General features: G+C 43.6%; 1 protein-coding gene across 1 annotated transcript in view; it reads left to right on the top strand.

Moving 5' to 3' along the window:
• Positions 1-22,506, top strand: part of hpcal4 (hippocalcin like 4) — a 71,535-nt gene that overhangs the window by 37,412 nt on the left and 11,617 nt on the right. Inside the window, exon 2 of the mRNA XM_036953602.2 lies at positions 17,016-17,192. Coding sequence (XP_036809497.2) covers positions 17,031-17,192 — 162 coding nt within the window. The 5' untranslated portion in view covers positions 17,016-17,030. The remainder of the gene's footprint in view (positions 1-17,015; positions 17,193-22,506) is intronic.

Below are 22,506 nucleotides of genomic sequence, written 5' to 3'. Positions count from 1 at the left end.
GGGGCAGCATTTTCACTTTTGGATAAATAGCGTGCCCAATTTCAACTTCCTGCTACTCATGCCAAGAATATAAGATATGCATATTATTAGTATATTTGGATAGAAAACACTCTGAAGTTTCTAAAACTGTTTGAATCATGTCTGTGAGTATAACAGAACGTATGTAGCAGGCAAAACCCCGAGGACTAACCGTTAAGAATTAAAAAAAATTGAGGTCTCTGTCTGTTCATTGAGTTCTCCTTGGCAAACTATATTTCTTAGGAACTTGTTTCTACCGCTTCCACTGGATGTCACCAGTCTTTGGAATTTGGTTGAGGTTATTCCTTTGTGCAATGAAGAAGTCTGGACATCTAGGAACTGCGTAACACTGTTGAGAGTTGCGCAAGACTTGAAAAGTAGCTTGGTTTGTTGTGTTCCTGTATTGAACACAGATAGACCCGTTTAAAAATACCTAAAGTTGTATTACAAAAGTAGTTTGAAATATGTTGGCAAAGTTTATAGGCAACTTTTGAAATGTTTTGTAGTGACGTTGCGTTTTTTGGCAGCTGTTTTTTTCTGGATCAAACGCGACAAATAAATGGACATTTTGGATATATATGGACGGAATTAATCGAACAAAAGGACCATCTGTGATGTTTATGGGACATATTGGAGTGCCAACAAAAGAAGCTTGTCAAAGGTAAGGCATGTTTTATATTTTATTTCTGTGTTTTGTGTCGCGCCTGCAGGGTTGAAATATGCTACCCTCTTTGTTTACTGTTGTGCTATCATCAGATAATAGCTTCTTATGCTTTCGCCGAAAAGCCTTTTCAAAATCTAACATGTTGGCTGGATTCACAACGAGTGTAGCTTTAATTTAGTATCTTACACATGTGATTTAATGAATGTAATGGTGTCTGTAAACTTTTTTATATCATTTTTATTTTATTTGCCGTGCTGCAAGCGTCCCCTGTACCATAAGAAGTTAAGAGAGGGGGTGTTAACGAGGGGTGGAAACTCAGGAAACTTAACAACGAGGACTCTGAGTCAGCTAATATAATTCTCTATAAGTCTGGAACATTAATGGGAGTGGGCAACCCCCAAGCAGTCTCAGCTGGACTTTCACCTAATCAAAGAATGAGCCAAGCAGGAGAAGCTCTCCCTTGAGAAAGATACCCCCACCCCGAGCGGGTCAGACCAGACCTCTTAATTATATAGCCCCACAGACTAGCCAACCCGAGCGGGTCAGACCAGACCTCTTCATTATATAACCCCACAAACGAGCCACCCCCAGCGGAAAGTCAACCTCCCAGCACAGATTACCCTCATTGAAATGAAGGATACGTTTACCCAGCTGGACGTAAGGCAGGTGGAGCTGGAACTGCAGGTGATTACACTCCAGTCAGCACAGACCCAGACAACAGTCCAGCACAACAAAACCCTGTTAACCAGACCCGGAGTGCTGGAGGTGGAGAGAGACATATCTGCACTCTGGACAGTGGTGAGACAACTTCAACAGGAGAAAGAGCAGGAGCAAGAGAAGAACAGAGCACTGGAGAGGGTCGGACTGCTGGAGGAGAGGTTGAGGGGGATGGAGGAGAGGGTGAGAGGGATGGCGTGTGATAGAGAACAACCCACTAGAGAGGTGGCCACCCCCACAGAGAAGCCAGCAGAAGAGCCCACCTCAGCACCCGACAAAAGTCTCGACAACACAGCAGAACAGTCCACACCAGACCCTGACCATAGAGTCGACATCACAGCAGAACAGATAAATGAAGAACCCCAAGCCCAGGGGCTCTCAACCCCTCTGAGCACCCCCCCCCCCCTGTCAGCCATCCTGATAGCCCTTCCACCATGATAGCCCCCCCCCCCACACACACACACACACACACCCAATGAGGACATACACAAGACACAGATTGTACTCCTTATGGACTCAAATGGGAAATATATACAAGAAAAACACTTTTTCCCAAACACAGTGTGTCTAAACTCTGGTGTCCAAACACCCAGCGCGCCCTAGACCTTCTGTCTGAGGACCAACTAGGTTCACCCAGACACATAATAATACACACAGGTGCAAACGACCTGAGAGCAAAGCAGGACAGGGTGGCCACAGCTCTGAAGGGAGTGATTGAAAAAGCTTCTTCTACTTTCCCCAAGGCACAAGTGGTTATCTCCACCCTGCTACCACGAAAAGACTTCCACCCTGCCACAATACAGCGGGTAAACGCAAGTATTTCCCGTGACTGTGCCTCAAAACCAAAGTTTTTCCTGGCCCACCACTCCACCCTGGACTTGAACAGCCTCTATGACCAGGCCCACCTCTACAAGGCACCTTTGCCCGGACTCTAAAGGACATCGCTCTCAAACATATACCCAACACTTCACACAGGAGCAACAGATTAATAGACACCCGGCCCAGACCAGCGAGACACCCTCCCAGACCTGCGGGAACCCCCCCCCCCCCGGACCTATACATAGAGGACCCACGACTTACCTCCAGACCACAGCACCACCAGCCACATCCACATACACACCCCCACCCCAAACAATCAATACTCCCCCCACGTCAACCATGCCCACAACCCATTTAGGCCCCCTCAGATCAGACCTATGCCCCCCTGCCCACCCCATGCACTCCACTCCTGCAAAGAGGGCCTCAACGTTGAAGTCACACATAATTGGAAATTATCTTAACAGAGAAAAATGTCCTCCTGTGTGCTGCCTATATCCCCCCACTAGAATCCCCATACTTTAATGAAGACAGCTTATCCATCCTGGAGGGGGAAATCAATCATTTCCAGGCCCAGGGACAAGTACTAGTCTGTGGCGACCTAAAAGCCAGAACCGGACAAGAACCTGACACCCTCAGCACACAGGGGGACAAACACCTGCTTGCAGGTGACAGCATTTCCTCCCCCATATGCCCCCCTAGACACAACTATGAAAACATAACCGGGTCACAACTCTTGCAGCTCTGTCGCACGCTGGGTATGTACATAGTACATAGTAGGCTTCGAGGGGACTCCTATGGTAGGTACACCTATAGCTCATCTCTTGGCAGTAGTACTGTAGACTACTTTATCACTGACCTCAACCCGGAGTCTCTCAGAGTGTTCAGAGTCAGCCCACTGACAACTCAATCATAAAGCATCAAAGCCAAAGGAACTGAGTAACATTAATGGAAGGGTGTTGAATAGAGGTCAACTCTATTAATGGAGGGTGTTGAATAGAGGTCAACTCTATTAATGGAGGGTGTTGAATAGAGGTCAACTCTATTAATGGAGGGTGTTGAATAGAGGTCAACTCTATTAATGGAAGGGTGTTGAATAGAGGTCAACTCTATTAATGGAAGGGTGTTGAATAGAGGTCAACTCTATTAATGGAAGGGTGTTGAATAGAGGACAACTCTATTAATGGAAGGGTGTTGAATAGAGGTCAACTCTATTAATGGAAGGGTGTTGAATAGAGGTCAACTCTATTAATGGAGGGTGTTGAATAGAGGTCAACTCTATTAATGGAGGGTGTTGAATAGAGGTCAACTCTATTGGTGGAGGGTGTTGAATAGAGGTCAACTCTATTAGTGTAGGGTGTTGAATAGAGGTCAACTCTATTGGTGGAGGGTGTTGAATAGAGGTCAACTCTATTAATGGAGGGTGTTGAATAGAGGTCAACTCTATTAATGGAGGGTGTTGAATAGAGGGCAACTCTATTAATGGAGGGTGTTGAATAGAGGTCAACTCTATTAATGGAGGGTGTTGAATAGAGGTCAACTCTATTAATGGAAGGGTGTTGAATAGAGGTCAACTCTATTAATGGAAGGGTGTTGAATAGAGGTCAACTCTATTAATGGAAAGGTGTTGAATAGAGGTCAACTCTATTAATGGAAGGGTGTTGAATAGAGGTCAACTCTATTAATGGAAGGGTGTTGAATAGAGGTCAACTCTATTAATGGAGGGTGTTGAATAGAGGTCAACTCTATTAATGGAGGGTGTTGAATAGAGGTCAACTCTATTGGTGAAGGGTGTTGAATAGAGGTCAACTCTATTAGTGTAGGGTGTTGAATAGAGGTCAACTCTATTGGTGGAGGATGTTGAATAGAGGTCAACTCTATTAATGGAGGGTGTTGAATAGAGGTCAACTCTATTAATGGAGGGTGTTGAATAGAGGGCAACTCTATTAATGGAGGGTGTTGAATAGAGGTCAACTCTATTAATGGAGGGTGTTGAATAGAGGTCAACTCTATTAATGGAGGGTGTTGAATAGAGGTCAACTCTATTAATGGAAGGGTGTTGAATAGAGGTCAACTCTATTAATGGAAGGGTGTTGAATAGAGGTAAACTCTATTAATGGAAGGGTGTTGAATAGAGGTCAACTCTATTAATGGAAGGGTGTTGAATAGAGGTCAACTCTATTAATAGAGGGTGTTGAATAGAGGTCAACTCTATTAATGGAGGGTGTTGAATAGAGGTCAACTCTATTGGTGGAGGGTGTTGAATAGAGGTCAACTCTATTAGTGTAGGGTGTTGAATAGAGGTCAACTCTATTGGTGGAGGGTGTTGAATAGAGGTCAACTCTATTAATGGAGGGTGTTGAATAGAGGTCAACTCTATTAATGGAGGGTGTTGAATAGAGGTCAACTCTATTAATGGAGGGTGTTGAATAGAGGTCAACTCTATTAATGGAGGGTGTTGAATAGAGGTCAACTCTATTAATGGAAGGGTGTTGAATAGAGGTCAACTCTATTAATGGAAGGGTGTTGAATAGAGGTCAACTCTATTAATGGAGGGTGTTGAATAGAGGTCAACTCTATTAATGGAGGGTGTTGAATAGAGGTCAACTCTATTAATGGAGGGTGTTGAATAGAGGTCAACTCTATTAATGGAGGGTGTTGAATAGAGGTCAACTCTATTAATGGAAGGGTGTTGAATAGAGGTCAACTCTATTAATGGAAGGGTGTTGAATAGAGGTCAACTCTATTAATGGAGGGTGTTGAATAGAGGTCAACTCTATTAATGGAGGGTGTTGAATAGAGGTCAACTCTATTAATGGAGGGTGTTGAATAGAGGTCAACTCTATTGGTGGAGGGTGTTGAATAGAGGTCAACTCTATTGGTGGAGGGTGTTGAATAGAGGTCAACTCTATTAATGGAGGGTGTTGAATAGAGGTCAACTCTATTAATGGAGGGTGTTGAATAGAGGTCAACTCTATTAATGGAGGGTGTTGAATAGAGGTCAACTCTATTAATGGAGGGTGTTGAATAGAGGTCAACTCTATTAATGGAGGGTGTTGAATAGAGGTCAACTCTATTAATGGAGGGTGTTGAATAGAGGTCAACTCTATTAATGGAGGGTGTTGAATAGAGGTCAACTCTATTAATGGAGGGTGTTGAATAGAGGTCAACTCTTTTAATGGAGGGTGTTGAATAGAGGTCAACTCTATTAATGGAAGGGTGTTGAATAGAGGTCAACTCTATTAATGGAGGGAGTTGAATAGAGGTCAACTCTATTAATGGAGGGTGTTGAATAGAGGTCAACTCTATTGGTGGAGGGTGTTGAATAGAGGTCAACTCTATTAGTGTAGGGTGTTGAATAGAGGTCAACTCTATTGGTGGAGGGTGTTGAATAGAGGTCAACTCTATTAATGGAGGGTGTTGAATAGAGGTCAACTCTATTAATGGAGGGTGTTGAATAGAGGTCAACTCAATTATTTTTTTACCTTTATTTTACTAGGCAAGTCAGTTAATAAGAACATATTCTTGTTTTCAATGACGGCCTAGGAACAGTGGGTTAACTGCCTGTTCAGGGGCAGAATGACAGACTTGCACCTTGTCAGCTCGGGGATTTGACCTTGCAACTTTTCGATTACTAGTCCAGCATGCTAACCAATAGGCTACCCTGCCGCCCCTATTAATTTGTGTTGAATAAAATAGGACAAACACCAAATTTAGACTCTGTGTCCAAAATACCAGATATTTCAGAGCAGAATTATATACCGGCTACTGATCAAACATCCAGAAAAGAGCCGTTAAATTGTACAACCACCTAAAAGGAAGTGATTCCCAAACCTTCCATAACAAAGCCATCACCTAAAGAGAGATAAACCTAGAGAAGAGCCCCCTGAGCATGTTGGTCCTGGGGCTCTGTTTACAAACACAAACACACCCCACAGAGCCCCAGGACAGCAACACAATTAGACCCAACTAAATCATGAGAAAACAAGAAGATAAATAGATTGGAAAGAATTTGAAAAAAAAACTGAGCAAACTAGAATGTTATTTGACCTGACTATGTACAGACTCAGTGAGCATAGCCTTGCTATTGAGAAAGGCCGCCGTAGGCAGACATGGCTCTCAAGAGAAGACAGGCTATGTGCTCACTGCCCACAAAATGAGGTGGAAACTGAGCTGCACTTCCTAATCTCCTGCCCAATGTATGACCATATTAGAATCACACTTTTCTCTCAGATTAGACAGACCCACAGAGATTTCGGGAAAACTAATCAAATTTTGTTAAACTCCAATGACTATAGTGTGAAATATCACAGTGTGCCATCCACAGCAGCAAGATTTGTAAACTGTTTCCACAAGAAAAGGTCAACCTGTGAAGAACCAACAGCATTGTAAATACAACCAATATTTATGTTTATTTATTTTCCATTTTGTACTTTAACTAGATTAAAATCACTACAACACTGTATATAGACATAATATGACATTTGAAATGCATTTATTCTTTTGGAACTTTGTGTGTGTAATGTTTACTGTTCATTTTGATTTGTAATTTTTTGTTTTATCTATTTCACATGCTTTGGCGATGTTAACATAGGTTTCCCATACCAATAATCCCTTTAAATTAAATTCAAATAGAGACCTGTTTCCTACATCAGAGAGAGGGAGAGAGACCTGTTTCCTACATCAGAGAGAGGGAGAGACCTGTTTCCTACATCAGAGAGAGGGACCTGTTTCCTACATCAGAGAGAGGGACCTGTTCTAACAACAGAGAGAGGGACCTGTTTCCTACATCAGAGAGAGGGACCTGTTTCCTACATCAGAGAGAGACCTGTTTCCTACATCAGAGAGAGAGACCTGTTTCCTACATCAGAGAGAGGGAGACCTGTTTCCTACATCAGAGAGAGAGACCTGTTTCCTACATCAGAGAGAGAGACCTGTTTCCTACAACAGAGAGAGGGACCTGTTTCCTACATCAGAGAGAGGGACCTGTTTCCTACATCAGAGAGAGAGAGACCTGTTCTAACAACAGAGAGAGGGAGAGACCTGTTTCCTACATCAGAGAGAGAGACCTGTTCTAACAACAGAGAGAGGGACCTGTTTCCTACAACAGAGAGAGGGACCTGTTTCCTACATCAGAGTTAGAGACCTGTTTCCTACAACAGAGAGAGGGACCTGAGAGGGAACCCAGCCTAAAACCCCAAACAGCAAGCAATGCAGGTGTAGAAGCACGGTGTCTAGGAAAAACTTCCTAGAAAGGCCAGAACCTAGGAAGAAACCTAGAGAAGAACCAGGCTATGAGGGGTGGCCAGTCCTCTTCTGGCTGTGCCCGGGTGGAGATTATAACAGAACATGGCCAAGATGTTCAAACGTTCATAGATGACCAACAGGGTCAGATAATAATAATAACAGTAGTTGTCGAGGGTGAAGCAGGTCAGCACCTCAGGAGTAAATATCAGTTGGATTTTCAGAGCAGATCAGTTAGAGTTAGAGACAGCAGGTGTGGTAGAGGGAGAGAGTTGAAAACAGCAGGTCTGGGAAAGGTAGCACGTCCGGTGAACAGGTCAGGGTTCCATAGCCGCAGGCAGAACATTTGAAACTGGAGCAGCAGCATGGCCAGGTGGACTGGGGACAGCAAGGAGTCATCAGGCCAGGTAGTCCTGAGGCATGGTCCTAGGGCTCAGGTCCTCTTAGATAAGAGAGAAAGAGAGAGAATTATAGGGAGCATACGTAAATTCACACAGGACACCAGATAAGACAGGAGAATTACACCAGATATAACAGACTGACCCTAGCCCCCCGGCACATAAACTACTGCAGCATAAATACTAGAGGCTGAGACAGGAAAGGTCGGGGGACACTGTGGCCCCGTCCAATGATACCCCCATACGGGGCCAACCAGGTAGGATAATACCACACCACATTGTCAAAGCACAGCCCCCACACGACTAGAGGGATAGCTTCAACCACCAACTTACTACCCTGAGACAAGGCCGAGTATAGCCCGCAAAGATCTCCTCCACGACACGAACCCGAGGGGGGCACCAACCTGGACAGGAAGATCACGTCACTGACTCAACCCACTCAAGTGACGCACCCCTCCTAGGGACGGCATGGAAGAGCAACCAGTAAGCCAGTGACTCAGCCCCCATAATAGGGTTAAAGGCAGAGAATCTCAGTGGAGAGAGGGGAACTGGCCAGGCAGAGACAGCAAGGGCGGTTCGTCGCTCCAGTGCCTATCCGTCCACCATCACACCCCTGGGACAGACTACACTCAATCATAGGACTTACTGAAGAGATGAGTATTCAATAAGGACTTATTAAAAGTTGAGACCGACATTGAAAAGCTTATTTAAAAACGCTTAACCAACAATGCAGTTTTAAGTAAGTGGTAAATAACATTAGCGGGGCTATAGACAGGTGGTTCTGGAACAGGGTTAATGTGCGGGGGCACCAGTGTCAAGGTAATTGAGGTAATATGTACATGTAGGTAGAGTTATTAAAGTGACTATGCATAGATGATAACAGAGAGTAGCAGCAGCGTTCCAGAAGGGGGGGGGGGGGGGGGGTGCAAATAGTCTGGGTAGCCATTTGATTAGCTTTTCAGGAGTCTTATGGTTTGGGGGTAGAAGCTGTTTAGAAGCCTCTTGGACCTGGACTTGGCGCTCCGGTACCGCTTGCCATGTGGTAGCAGAGAGAACAGTCTTTGACCGGGGAGGCTGGAGTGTTTGACAATTTTTAGGGCTTTCCTCTGACACCGCCTGGTATAGAGGTCCTGGATGGCAGGAAATTTGCCCCCAGTGATGGGCCGTACGCTCTAACCTCTGTAGTGCTTTGGGGTCGGAGGCTGAGCAGTTGCCATACCAGGCAGTGATGCAACCCATTAGGATGCTCTCGATGGTGCAGTTTTAGAACATTTTGAGGATCCGAGGACCAATGACCAAATCTTTTTAGTTTCCTGTGGGGGAATAGGTTTTGTTGTGTCCTCTTCATGACTGTCTTGGTGTAATTGGACCATGTTAGTTTGTTGGTGATGTGGACGCCAAGGAACTTGAAGTTCTCAACCTGCTCCACTACAGCCTCGTTGATGAGAATGGCAGCGTGGTCAGTCCTCCTTTTCCTGTAGTTCACAATGATCTCCTTTGTCTTGATCGCATTGAGGGGGAGGTTGTTGTCCTGGCACCACATGGTCAGGTCTTTGACCTGGTCCTTATGAGCTTTGAGGGCACATTGGTATTGAACTCTGAGCTGTAGTCAATGAATAGCTTTCTCACGTAGGTGTTCCTTTTTTTCCAGGTGTGAAAGGGCAGTGTGGAGTACAAAAGAGATTGCATCATATGTGGATCTGTTGGTGCGGTATGTAAATTAGAGTGGGTCTAGGGTTTCTGGGATAATGGATATGGTTGCATCTTATTTAAACTTCTTCAGGATCGTTTGAAAATACAAAAGAACAGTTGTTTTCTCCTTTGTATTTTCTTCTACCAAATCTAATGTGTTATATTATCATGCATTCCTTTCACATTTCCACAAACTTCAAAGTGTTTCCTTTCAAATGGTACCAAGAATATGCATATCCTTGCTTCAGGGCCTGAGTTGCAGGCAGTTAGATTTGGGTATGTCATTTTAGGCGAAAACTAATTATTCATGAACTCTTGCGACAGTTCTGTCTGTCTGTCTGTCTGTCTGTCTGTCTGTCTGTCTCTGTCTCTGTCTCTGTCTCTGTCTCTGTCTCTGTCTGTCTGTCTGTCTGTCTGTCTGTCTGTCTCCGGCATGGGTTGTGTTGATGAAGACATGATGACATTTGAAATGATTTTTATTCTTTTGGAATTTCTGTGAGTGTTAACTGTTATTTTTTTATTGTTTAAAAGAGTTAGGCGTCCCGCTAGCCGACAACATCTGGTGAAATTGGAGGGTGCGCAATTAAAATAAATAATCGCAATTTTAAACATTCATGAACATAAGTATTAAAAAGCTTAAATTATTGTTCATCTAACTAGGTTGAATGATTGTCTGAGGACGGTCAACATATTTTTCAACCAGCACAGGCTTCATAAAATAACAAATAGCGATTAAATAAATCTCTTACTTTTGAAGATCTTCCTCTGTTTGTAATCCCAAGGGTCCCAGGTACAACATGAATGGTCATTTTGTTAGATAAAATCCTTCTTTATATCCCAAAAAGTCAGTTTAGTTGGCGCCATCGATTTCAGTAATCCACTTGTTCAACATGCAGACAAAGGAATCCAAAAAGCTACAGCTAAACTTCGTCCAAACAAGTCAAACGACTTTTATATTTAATCTTCAGGTACTCTAAAATGTAAAAAAATGATAATTTTTAATACGGAAAGTAGTATGTTCAATAGGAAAGCAAAATTAATAAGCGCACTCCCTCTCACTCGCGCGGAAAGACTGGTATTGTTCCGGTAATCTCTTGAATAAAGAATGTTGACATCTAGTGGAAGCCATAGGAATTGCAATCTGGGAGATGGAATTATATAGGATCAAAATCTGGTTGTTTTTCAGATTTTTGCCTGCCATATCAATTCCGTTATAGTCTCAGACAATATTTAAACACTTCTAGAAACTTCAAAGTGTTTTCTATCTAATGCTACCAATTATATGCATATCCTGGCTTCTGGGCCTGAGTAACAGGCAATTTACTTTGGGAACGTCAGTCAGGCGGAAATTTAGGAAATAGAACCTATCCCTAGTTTTTAATTCACACACTGTAAACATATTTACATGCCAAAAAAGCACTTAATTGAAATTGAAATGAAATTGAATTGACATTGAATTGAAAATGAATCAAAATTGAATTGACATTGAATTGAAACTGAATTGGAGAGCCCTTGTAAAGCGGCCACACTTTATCAGCTCAAATTGGATGATCAGCCACTCTATCAAATGGCGGATAAGAGAGGGCACTGCTCAGTGTGTGTGTGTGTGTGTGTGTGTGTGTGTGTGTGTGTGCGGCTGTGTATGTGCTAATCAGATCATTTGTATCCAAAGTGACGTCATAGACACTTTGAGCGTTTCTTTTGAGTGCCTCTCTCTCAAAACAAAATGTGGTTTATTGTCCCATACACCAGATAGAAATGATTTACAGGTTCAGCCAAATCAATACAGAGCAAGTCAGTTAAGAATAAATGCTTGTTTAAAATGACAGCCTACCGGGGAAGAGTGGGTTAACTGCCTTGTTCAGGGGCAGAAGAACAGATGTTTTACCTTGATTCAATCCAGCAACCTTTCAGGTACTGGCCCAACGCTCTAACCACTGGGTTACCTGCTGCCCCAAATGCCTTGCTCAATGGTACATCAACATATTTTTCTCCTTGTCAGCTCAGGGATTTAATCCAGCAACCTTTCAGGTACTGGCCCAACGCTCTAACCACTGGGTTACATGCTGCCCCAAATGCCTTGCTCAATGGTACATCAACATATTTTTCTCCTTGTCAGCTCAGGGATTTAATCCAGCAACCTTTGGGTTACTGGCCTAATGCTCTAACCATGATGTCGTCGCCATCTGTCTGTGTATTGGACTGGTACTGTACATTGATTGATCTGTCTGTGTATTGGACTGGTACTGTACATTGATTGATCTGTCTGTGTATTGGACTGGTGCTGTACATTGATTGATCTGTCTGTGTATTGGACTGGTGCTGTACATTGATTGATCTGTCTGTGTATTGGACTGGTACTGTACATTGATTGATCTGTCTGTGTATTGGACTGGTGCTGTACATTGATTCATCTGTCTGTGTATTGGACTGGTACTGTACATTGATTGATCTGTCTGTGTATTGGACTGGTACTGTACATTGATTCATCTGTCTGTGTATTGGACTGGTACTGTACATTGATTCATCTGTCTGTGTATTGGACTGGTACTGTACATTGATTGATCTGTCTGTGTATTGGACTGGTACTGTACATTGATTGATCTGTCTGCTTCCCACTATACTTTTTCCATTCTGATAGGCTATCCTCACACACACGCACACGCACACACACACACACACACACACACACACACACACACACACACACACACACACACACACACACACACACACACACACACACACACACACACACACTGAGCAGTGCCCTCTCTTATCCGCCATACTGACTGGATCAGTCCCTCGCTCCATTTTTCAACTTAAGACATTTTTCAACTTGTCTACCTCACTGTTAGCCTCACTTTGTCTCTCACTCTCTCCATTTCTCTCTCTCATCAGAGAGAGACTCATCAGAGAGTGAGAGTCATCAGAACAAAGGACAGATTTCCACCGGTCTAATGTCCATTGCTTGTCTTTCTTGGTCCAAGCAAGTCTCTTCTTATTATTGGTGTCCTTTAGTAGTAATTTCTTTGCAGCAATTCGACCGTGAAGGCCTGATTCACACCGTCTCCTCTGAACAGTTGATGTTGAGATGTGTCTGTTACTTGAACTCTGTGAATCATTTATTTGGGCTGCAGTCTGAGGTGCAGCTAACTCTAATGAACTTATCCTCTGCAGCAGAGGTAACTCTGGGTCTTCCTTTCCTGTGGCGGTCCTCATGATAGACAGTTAACTCTAATGAACTTATCCTCTGCAGCAGAGGTAACTCTGGGTCTTCCTTTCCTGTGGGGGTCCTCATGAGAGACAGTTTCATCATAGCACTTGATGGTTTATGCGACTGCACTTGAAGAAACGTTAAAAGTTCTTGCAATTTTCCGGATTGACTGACCTTCATGTCAGTAATGTAATGACGGACTGTCGTTTCTCTTTGCTTATTTGAGCTGTTCTTGCCATAATATGGACTACGTTTTTTACCAAATAAGGCTATCTTCTGTATACCACCCCTACCTTGTCACAACACAACTGATTGGCTCCAAACGCATTACGAAGGAAAGAAATTCCACAAATTCATTTTTGACAAGGCGCACCTGTTAATTGAAATGCATTTCAGGTGACTACCTCATGATGCTTTGTTGAGAGAATGCCAAGAGTGTGCAAAGCTGTCATCAAGGCAAAGGGTGGCTACTTTGAAGAATCTCAAATCTCAAAATATATTTTGATACGTTTAACACTTTTTTGGTTACTACATGATTCCATATGTGTTATTTCATAGTTATGTAGAATATAGTTAAAATAAAGAAAAAAGGCAGCAATGAGTGTTTTTGACAGGAAGGTACAGTGAGGATAATATAATTGGGGGGTTTTGGGGGTCATTTGGGGTGTCTCCCGGAATGTTATGGTTGTTGTAGAGGTACAATGCATTTTGGAAAGTATTCAGACCCCTTGACTTTTTCCACATGTTGTTACATTACAGCCTTATTCTAAAATGGATAAAACATTCTCAGCAACCTAACCCCATAAAGACAAAGCAAAAAAAAAAAAAATGTTTAAGATATTTTTGATAAACAAAAAAAATGTAAGAAAAATAACTTACTTACACAAGTATTTAGACCCTGTGCTATGAGACTCGAAATTGAGCTCAGGTGCATCCTGTTTTCATTGATCATCCTTGAGATGTTTCTACAACTTGATTGGAGTCCACCAGTGGTAAATTCAATTGATTGGACATGATTTGGAAAAGCACACACCTGTCTATATAAGGTCCAACAGTTGACAGTGCATGTCAGAGCAAAAAACCAAGCCATGAGGTCAAAGTAAATGTTCGTAAAGCTCTGAGACAGGATTGTGTCGAGGCACAGATCTGGGGAAGGGTACCCAAACACATCTCTACAGAATTGAAGGTCCCCAAGAACACAGTGGCCTCCATCATTCTTAAATGGCAGAAGTTTGGAACCACCAAGACTCTTCCTAGAGCTGGCCGCCCGGACAAATTCGATGGTCACTTCTAGAGTTCCCCTTTGGAGATGGGAGAACCTTCCAGAAGGACAACCATCTCTGCAGCACTCCAACAATTAGACCTTTATGGTAGAGTGGCCATACGGAAGCCACTCTGCAGTAAAAGGCAAATGACAGCCCACTTGGAGTTTGCCAAAAGGCCCCTAAAGACTCTCAGACCATGAGAAGCAAGATTCTCTGGTCTGATGAAACCAAGATTGAACTCTTTGGCCTGAATGCCATGCATCACGTCTGGAGAAAACCTGGCACCATCAATACAGTGAAGCATGGTGGTGGCAGCATCATGCTGTGGGGATGTTTTTCAGTGGCAGGGACTGGGAGACTAGTCAGGATCGAGGCAAATCGTAGCATCATACCCAAGAAGACTCAAGGCTGTAATCACTGCCAAAGGTGCTTCAACAAAGTATTGAGTAAAGGGTCTGAATACCTATGTAAAAAAATCTGTTTTGGCTTTGTCAGTTGCGTTCAGAAAAACGTTCAGACTTTTTCCACGTTTTTGTTACGAATTATATATTATTTATTCTAAAATTGATTCAATTGTTGTTTTTTTAACAGATATTTTTAGGTCTCTCCAGAGATGTTAGATCGGGTTCAAGTCTGGGCTCTGGCTGGGCCACTCAAGGACATTCAGAGACTTGTCCCGAAGCCACACCTGCATTGTCTTGGCTGTCTACCACTCTTTTCCTCAATTATGTAGCTGTCAGCAACTGGGCTTCCCATAGGGGGGTGGGAAACCAAAGATGAGACCAGAGGTGGCAGAACGGTGTACTCGGGTTTTTCGGTGGTTTGAGCCTGAAGGAAGGGAGGGGCAGTTTCTCTTGCTGCTGAGTTGGCAAGGTCTTAAAGTGAATGCGACCTTCGACTGGAAGCCAGTGGAGGAAGGAACTTGGTGAGGTATAAAACCAGGCAGAGGAGAAGCAGAATATATACATGGTACAGGTAGCGAAAAGCAGAAAGAGAGAGATGCTATGTGAGAAGCATGTTAAATGGAGAGAGAATGACAGGTCATGATTGTATCTCCCTCTCTCCCCTTTCTCTCTCTCTCTCTCTCTCTCTCTCTCTCTCTCTCTATATATATATATATATATATATATATATATATACTGTATATATATATCTTTCTTTCTCTGTATATATACATATATCTTTGCAAAACCACTCAAAAGTTTGGCCACACTTACTAATTCAATAGTTTTTCTTTATTTTTACAATTTCTACATTGTATAATAATAAGATATCAAACCTATGAAATAACACATATGGAATCATGTAGTAACCAAAAAAGAGTTCCCGTTTTAAACGGGATATTTTGTCACGACAAGATGCTCGACTATGCATGTACTTGACAGCTTTGGATAGAAAACACTCTGACGTTTCCAAAACTACAAAGATATTGTCTGTGAGTGCAACAGAACTGATGTTACAGGCGAAAACCCAGATAAAATTCCAACCAGGAAGTGCCGCATTTTTTGAAACCGCTTCATGCCAATGACTCCTTATATGGCTGTGAATGGGCTACGAATGAGCCTACGTTTTCTACGTATTCCCCAAGGTGTCTACAGCATTGTGACATCTTTTTACGCATTTATGTTGAAGAATAGCCATAAGGGACCACATTGAGCAAGTGGTCACATGATGGCTCCCGCAGAAAATCTTGCGTAAAGTACTGAGGTAGCCATTTTTCCAATCACTTCTTATGAGAAACCAATTGTCCCGACGGATATATTATCGAATAGATATGTGAAAAACACCTTGAGGATTGATTCTAAACAACGTTTGTCATGCTTCTGTCGATATTATGGAGCTAATTTGGAAAAACGTTTGGCGTTGTAGTGACCGCCAAACTGCTTGTTTAGCGTTGGCTGTAAAGCATATTTTGAAAATCTGAAATGACAGTGTGATTAACAAAAGGATAAGCTGTGTCTCATTATATTTCATTTTTGATTTTCATGAATAGAAAGATTTTGTAGGAAGATTTATGTCCGCTGCGTTATGCTAATTCGTTTGAGGCTATGATTACGCTCCCGGATCCGGGTTTGAGAGTCACAAGAACTAAAAAAATCTAAATATATTTTAGCAGTGTTCTGGATAAGATTCAGTGGTTTGGTTGCACAAGCGGGGAGCCAAGCCAACAGTAAGTTGCAGTAGATGAAAACTGCCTGGATTAGGATCTATGCCGCTTCCTGTGTGAGGTAGGGTCAGACTCTACGGATGTTGTAGAGTATGACCCTACAGGAGAGGCTCACTGCTTTGATTTTTGCAGAAGATGACAGGGTATTGTCCAAGGTCACGCCACGGTTCGAGACTGGAGACAGGTGCTCTACACATTACGAGCCCTATCTGGGGGTAGGTGCTCTACACAGTACGAGCCCTATCTGGGGGTAGGTGCTCTACACAGTACGAGCCCTATCTGGGGGCATCTGCTCTACACAGTACGAGCCCTATCTAGGGGCATCTGCTCTACACAGTACGAGCCCTACCTGGGGGCATCTGCTCTACACAGTACGAGCCCTATCTGGGGGCATCTGCTCTACACAATACGAGCCCTATCTGGGGGCATCTGCTCTACACAGTACGAGCCCTATCTGGGGGCATCTGCTCTACACAATACGAGCCCTATCTGGGGGCATCTGCTCTACACAATACGAGCCCTATCTGGGGGCCGCTGCTCTACACAGGAACAGCACTTTTTGGGTACATGCCTGCCTCCCAATATTCATTATATTCCTTTGACTTAATCTGATTATATGATTGTGTGCATTTCCTATTTGATTGAATAATTGATTTGTGATTTGATTGCTTGTGTTTATTCCAGAGATGGTTGAATCCTTGGCTTAATTTATTGATTGATTTATTGATCAATCAACTGATTGTGTGCATTCCCAACAATTATCAGTTTATTGTTCCATCATCGTGTGATTCCTTGTGTGTCTTGTTTATTTCTCCAGAGAGGAGACTTTGTGATGGGGAAAGGAAACAGTAAGCTGGCACCAGAGGTCCTGGATGACCTCACCAAGAGTACTGAGTTCAACGAGGCTGAGCTCAAGCAGTGGTACAAAGGCTTCCTCAAAGACTGTCCCTCTGGTATACTGAACCTAGAGGAGTTCCAACAGTTATATGTCAAGGTGAGAGAGAGCGAGAGAGCGAGAGAGCGAGAGAGCGAGAGAGAGAGAGAGAGAGGTAGATTCAAAGACTGGCCCACTGGTATACAGAATCTAGAGGATTTTCAGCAACAATATGTTGGGAGGGAGAGAGAGAGGCCTCGCCCTAATAGAATCTGAAGTCAAATATCTACTGTTTGCTAAAGATATGGTGCTTCTGTCACCAACCAAGGAGGGTCTACAGCAGCACCTATATCTTCTGCACAGATTCTGTCAGACCTGGGCCCTGACAGTACATCTCAGTAAGACCAAAATAATGGTGTTCCAAAAAAGTTCCAGTCGCCAGGACGACAAATACAAATTCCATCTAGACAAATATCCTCTGTGGACAGCGTAAAACACCAAATAATGCATGCAGAGCAGAATTAGGCCGATACCCGCTAATTATCAAACATCCAGAAAAGAGCTGTTAAGTTCTAAAACTACCTAAAAAGAAGCAATTCACAAACCTTCCATAACAAAGACATCACCTACAGAGAGATGAATCCGGAGAAGAGTCCCCCTAAGCAAGCTGGTTCTGGGGCTCTGCTCACAAACACAAACACACCCCACAGAGCTCCAGGATAGCAACACAATTAGACCCAACCAAATCATTAGAAAGCAAAAAGATAATTACTTGACACATTGGAAATAAATAACAAAAAAACAGAGCCAACTAGAATGCTATTTGGCCCTAACCAGAGAGTACACAGTGGCAGAATACCTGACCACTGTGACTAACCCAAACTTAAGGAAAGCTTTGACTATGTACAGACTAATTGAGCATAGCCTTGCTATTGAGAAAGGCCGCCGTAGGCAGACATGGCTCACAAGAGAAGACAGGCTATGTGCACACAGCCCACAAATGAGGTGGAAACTGAGCTGCACTTCCTAACCTCCTGCCAAATGTTTGACCATATTAGAGAGACATATCTCCCTCAGATTACACAGACCCACAAAGAATTCGAAAACAAACCCGATTTTGATAAACTCCCACATCTACTGGGTGAAATTCCACAGTGTGCAGCAGCAAGATTTGTGACCTGTTGCCACAGGAAATGGGCAACCAGTGAAGAACATATTTATTTTGATTTATTTTCCCTTTTGTACTTTAACTATTTGCACATCGTTACAACACTGTATACAGACATAGTATGACATTTGTAATGTCTTTATTCTTTTGGATCTTCTGTGAGTCCTCCCAGCTGCCCACTGCTCTGAGGCTAGGAAACACTTTCACCACTGATAAATCCACTATAATTGAGAATTTCAATAAGCGTTTCTCTACGGCTGGCCATGCTTTCCACATGGCTACCCCTACCCCGGTCAACTGCCCGGCACCCTCCACAGCACCCCGCCAAAGCCCCCACCCTATCTCCTTTTCCCAAATCCAGATAACTGATGTTCTGAAAGAGCTGAAAAATCTGGACCCCTACAAATCAGCCGGGCTAAACAATCTGGATCCTCTCTTTCTAAAGCTATCTGCCGAAATTGTTGCAACCCCTATTACTAGCCTGTTCAACCTCTCTTTCGTATTGTCTGAAATTCCCAAAGATTGGAAAGCTGCCGCGGTCATCCCCCTCTTCAAAGGGGGTGACACTCTAGAAGGAAAATGCTACAGACCTATATCTATCCTACCCTACCTTTCTAAGGTCTTCGAAAGCGAAGTTAACAAACAGATTACCGACCATTTCAAATCCCACCAAACCTTCTCCGCTATGCAATCTGGTTTCAGAGCTGGTCATGGGTGCACCTCAGCCACGCTCAAGGTTCTAAATGACATCATAACCGCCATCGATAAGAGACATTACTGTGCAGCCGTATTCATCGACCTGGCCAAGGCTTTCGACTCTGTCAATCACAACATTCTTATTGGCAGACTCGACATCCTTGGTTTCTCAAATGATTGCCTCACCTGGTTAACCAACTACTTCTCAGACAGAGTTCAGTGTGTCAAATCGGAGGGCCTGTTGTCCAGACGTCTGGCAGTCTCTATGGGGGTGCCACAGGGTTCAATCCTCGGACTGACTCTCTTCTCTGTATACATCAATGATGTTGCTCTTGCTGCTGGTGATTCTCTGATCCACCTCTACGCAGACGACACCATTCTGTATACTTCTGGCCCCTCTTTGGACACTGTGTTAACTAACCTCCAGACGAGCTTCATTGCCATACAACTCTCCTTCCGTGGCCTCCAACTGCTCTTAAATGCAAGTAAAACTAAATGCATGCTATTCAACCGATCACTGCCTGCACCTGCTCGCCCGTCCAGCATCACTACTCTGGACGGTTCTGACTTAGAATATGTGGACATCTACAAATACCTAGGTGTCTGGTTAGACTCTAAACTCTCTGTCCAGACTCATATTAAGCATATCCAATCCAAAATGAATTCTATAATCACATCAATCCGGGGACAATATAACATCACTAGCTAGTATCTCAAACGATTGTAACTTACATGGCTTGAAAAGATGTTTGTGGCGATGTTATAGATTTACTTGATACTTGCACAGCAGTTTTCTCTAAAACTATTGCGAGCAAGTAGTTAGTAGAAGAAGAAGAGTGAATGAAGCTGCTGTAGCGAGCAGCCCCCTCTGCTGGACAAAACAAGCACAACGCGATTGAGACCGGTAGATTCTGCTGCCCGGTCTTTCTTTAGTAAAATATTTCACTTTGCGGTTTGTTTTTAACGCACAGTTAAAAATCGGGGACAGCTCCAGCCGGGGACAGGCCACCAAAAACGGAGACTGTCCCCGGAAAACGGGGACGTCTGGTCACCCTATGCTAATGTGAGGGAAGAGAGAGTGGGTGAGAGGAGGAGAAGGAGACAGGGAGGGAGAGAGAGAGAGGAGGAAAGGGAGAGAGAGAAAGAGAGATTATTATTTTTTTATTTTTTTATTAACACTCAAATCTAAAAATAATTCAAGACAAGAAATGATGAAACACAACTCCATTCAATCACAATAGAGAAAAAATAGTAACTTTGCGCCTCTAATTAAGAAGTTTTAATTCTCTCTAGCTACACAACAAGAACCTAGCTAGCAGGCTAACAAGCTAGCCAGAAACATTGAGCTAGAACAAACCTAGCAAGAGGAGTTAATATAACTACATAACAAATCCAAATTGAGTGAGTAAACCAAAACGTAACACGGACTCCAACGTTAAAAATATCTTCTGTTTTTTTTGTGTGAAGATTTTGTACAATTTTTTTGCTGTTTTTTGTGCTAAATTTGACGTAGCTAGCATCAACAGCAGACATACCAAAACCGGTTTCCATGGCAATGGTGCAGCAGAATAGAGCAGCAGCATCAGTAGCCCACAGGCATCATGTCCCCACTCCCCCTCAGAAGGTACATCCAGCACCTCTCTTCCCACCATAGTGGAGGCCACGCCCCAGGAGGAGAGCGACCCCCCTCAGTGCTGAGCAGGCTCAGGCCCTCTTCACCACCATGGTTGCCATGAGGGATGAGCTCACCAGACTGTAGGGGAAGGTGGCCCTCCTCACCACCATGGCTGCCATGAGGGATGAGTTCACCAGACTGGAGGGGAAGGTTGTCCTGCTGAGGGAGAGTGTGAGCAAAGAGCAACCAGACATTCACACCTTAGAGGAGCTCCTAACCAAGGTGAGGACAGAGCAGGACAGCAGCCTTGCAACACAGCTGAAGGTCTTTTTTTTAATTATAAACTAATAGAACGTGGTATTGGAGGGAAATTATATGATGTTATTAAATCAATGTACACTAAAATCAAATCTGCGGTTAAAATTGACAATAAGCAAACAGACTTCTCAGGGACGGGGAGGGGAACAGGGCTGACCAATAAGTCCAACACTATTTAACATGTGCATTAACGAATTATCAAAAACATCAGAAGGAACTGCAGCACCTGGTCTCACCCTACACAACACTGAAATCGAGTGTTTGCTATAAGGAGATGACCTGGTGCTGCTGTCTCCCACTAAGGAGGGGTTACAGAAGCATCTGCACAGGTTCTGTCAGACCTGGGCTCTGACAGTTAACCTAAAAAACAATATATAACAACATTACAAAAGAGGTTCGGGAAATCAGGAAGACAAATATAAATTATACTATATACCATATGTATATTAACACGTATCTAGGACTAAATGTCAGCAACACAGGTAGCTTTTACATGGCTGTGAATGAGCTGAGGGACAAAGAAAGAAGATAATTACCATTAAAAGGAAAGAAATTCCAGTTAGAATCTGGCTCAAAATGTTTCAATCAGTAATAGAACCAATTGCTCTCAACCAAATGTATTTATAAAACCCTTTTTACATCAGCCGATGTCACAAAGTGCTGTACAGAAACCAAGCCTAAAACCCCAAACAGCAAGCAATGCAGATGTAGAAGCACGGTGGCTAGGAAAAACTCCCTAGAAAGGCCAAAACCTAGGAAGAAACCTAGAGAGGAACCAGGCTATGAGGTGTGGCCAGTTCTCTTCTGGCTGTGCCGGGTGGAGATTATAACAGAACATGGCCAAGATGTTCAAACGTTCATTGGTTAACCAGCAGGGTCAAATAATAATAATCACAGTGGTTGTTGAATGTGCAACAGGAGTAAATATCAGTTGGCTTTTCAGAGCAGATCATTTAGAGTTAGATACAGCAGGTGCGTAACAGAGAGTCGAAAACAGCATGTCCGGGACAGGTAGCACGTCCGGTGAACAGGTCAGGGTTCCATAGCAGGCAGAACAGTTGAAACTGGAGCAGCAGCATGGCCAGGTGGACTGGGAACAGCAAGGAGTCATCAGGCCAGATAGTCCTGAGTTACGGTCCTAGGGCTCAGGTCCTCCGACGGAAGAGAAAGACAGAGAAAGAGAAAGAGAGAGAGAACGAGAGAGAATTAGAGGTTGCATACTTAAATTCACACAGGACACCGGATAAGACAGGAGAAATACTCCATATATAACAGACTGACCCTAGCCCCCCGACACGCAAACTACTGCAGCATAAATACTGGAGCCTGAGACAGGAGGGGTCAGGTGGCAGCATCCGATGATACCCCCAGACAGGGCCAAACAGGCAGGACATAACCCCACCCACTTTGCCAATAGCACAGCCCACACACCACTAGAGGGATATCTTCAACCACCAACTTACTACCCTGAGAGAAGGCCGAGTATAGCCCACGAAGATCTCTCCCACGGCACAAACCCAAGGGTGGGCGCCAACCCAGACAGGAAGACCACGTCAGTGACTCATCCCACAAGTGATGCACCTCTCCTAGCAATGGCATGGAAGAGCACAAGTAAGCCAGTGACTCAGCCCCTGTAA

Source organism: Oncorhynchus mykiss, chromosome 18 (genome assembly GCF_057628025.1).
Source record: "Oncorhynchus mykiss isolate SJ-2025 chromosome 18, ASM5762802v1, whole genome shotgun sequence".
Lineage (NCBI taxonomy): Eukaryota > Metazoa > Chordata > Actinopteri > Salmoniformes > Salmonidae > Oncorhynchus > Oncorhynchus mykiss.
The sequence above is the reverse complement of the archived record's forward strand: the minus strand, read 5'-3'. Positions and strand labels throughout refer to the sequence as shown.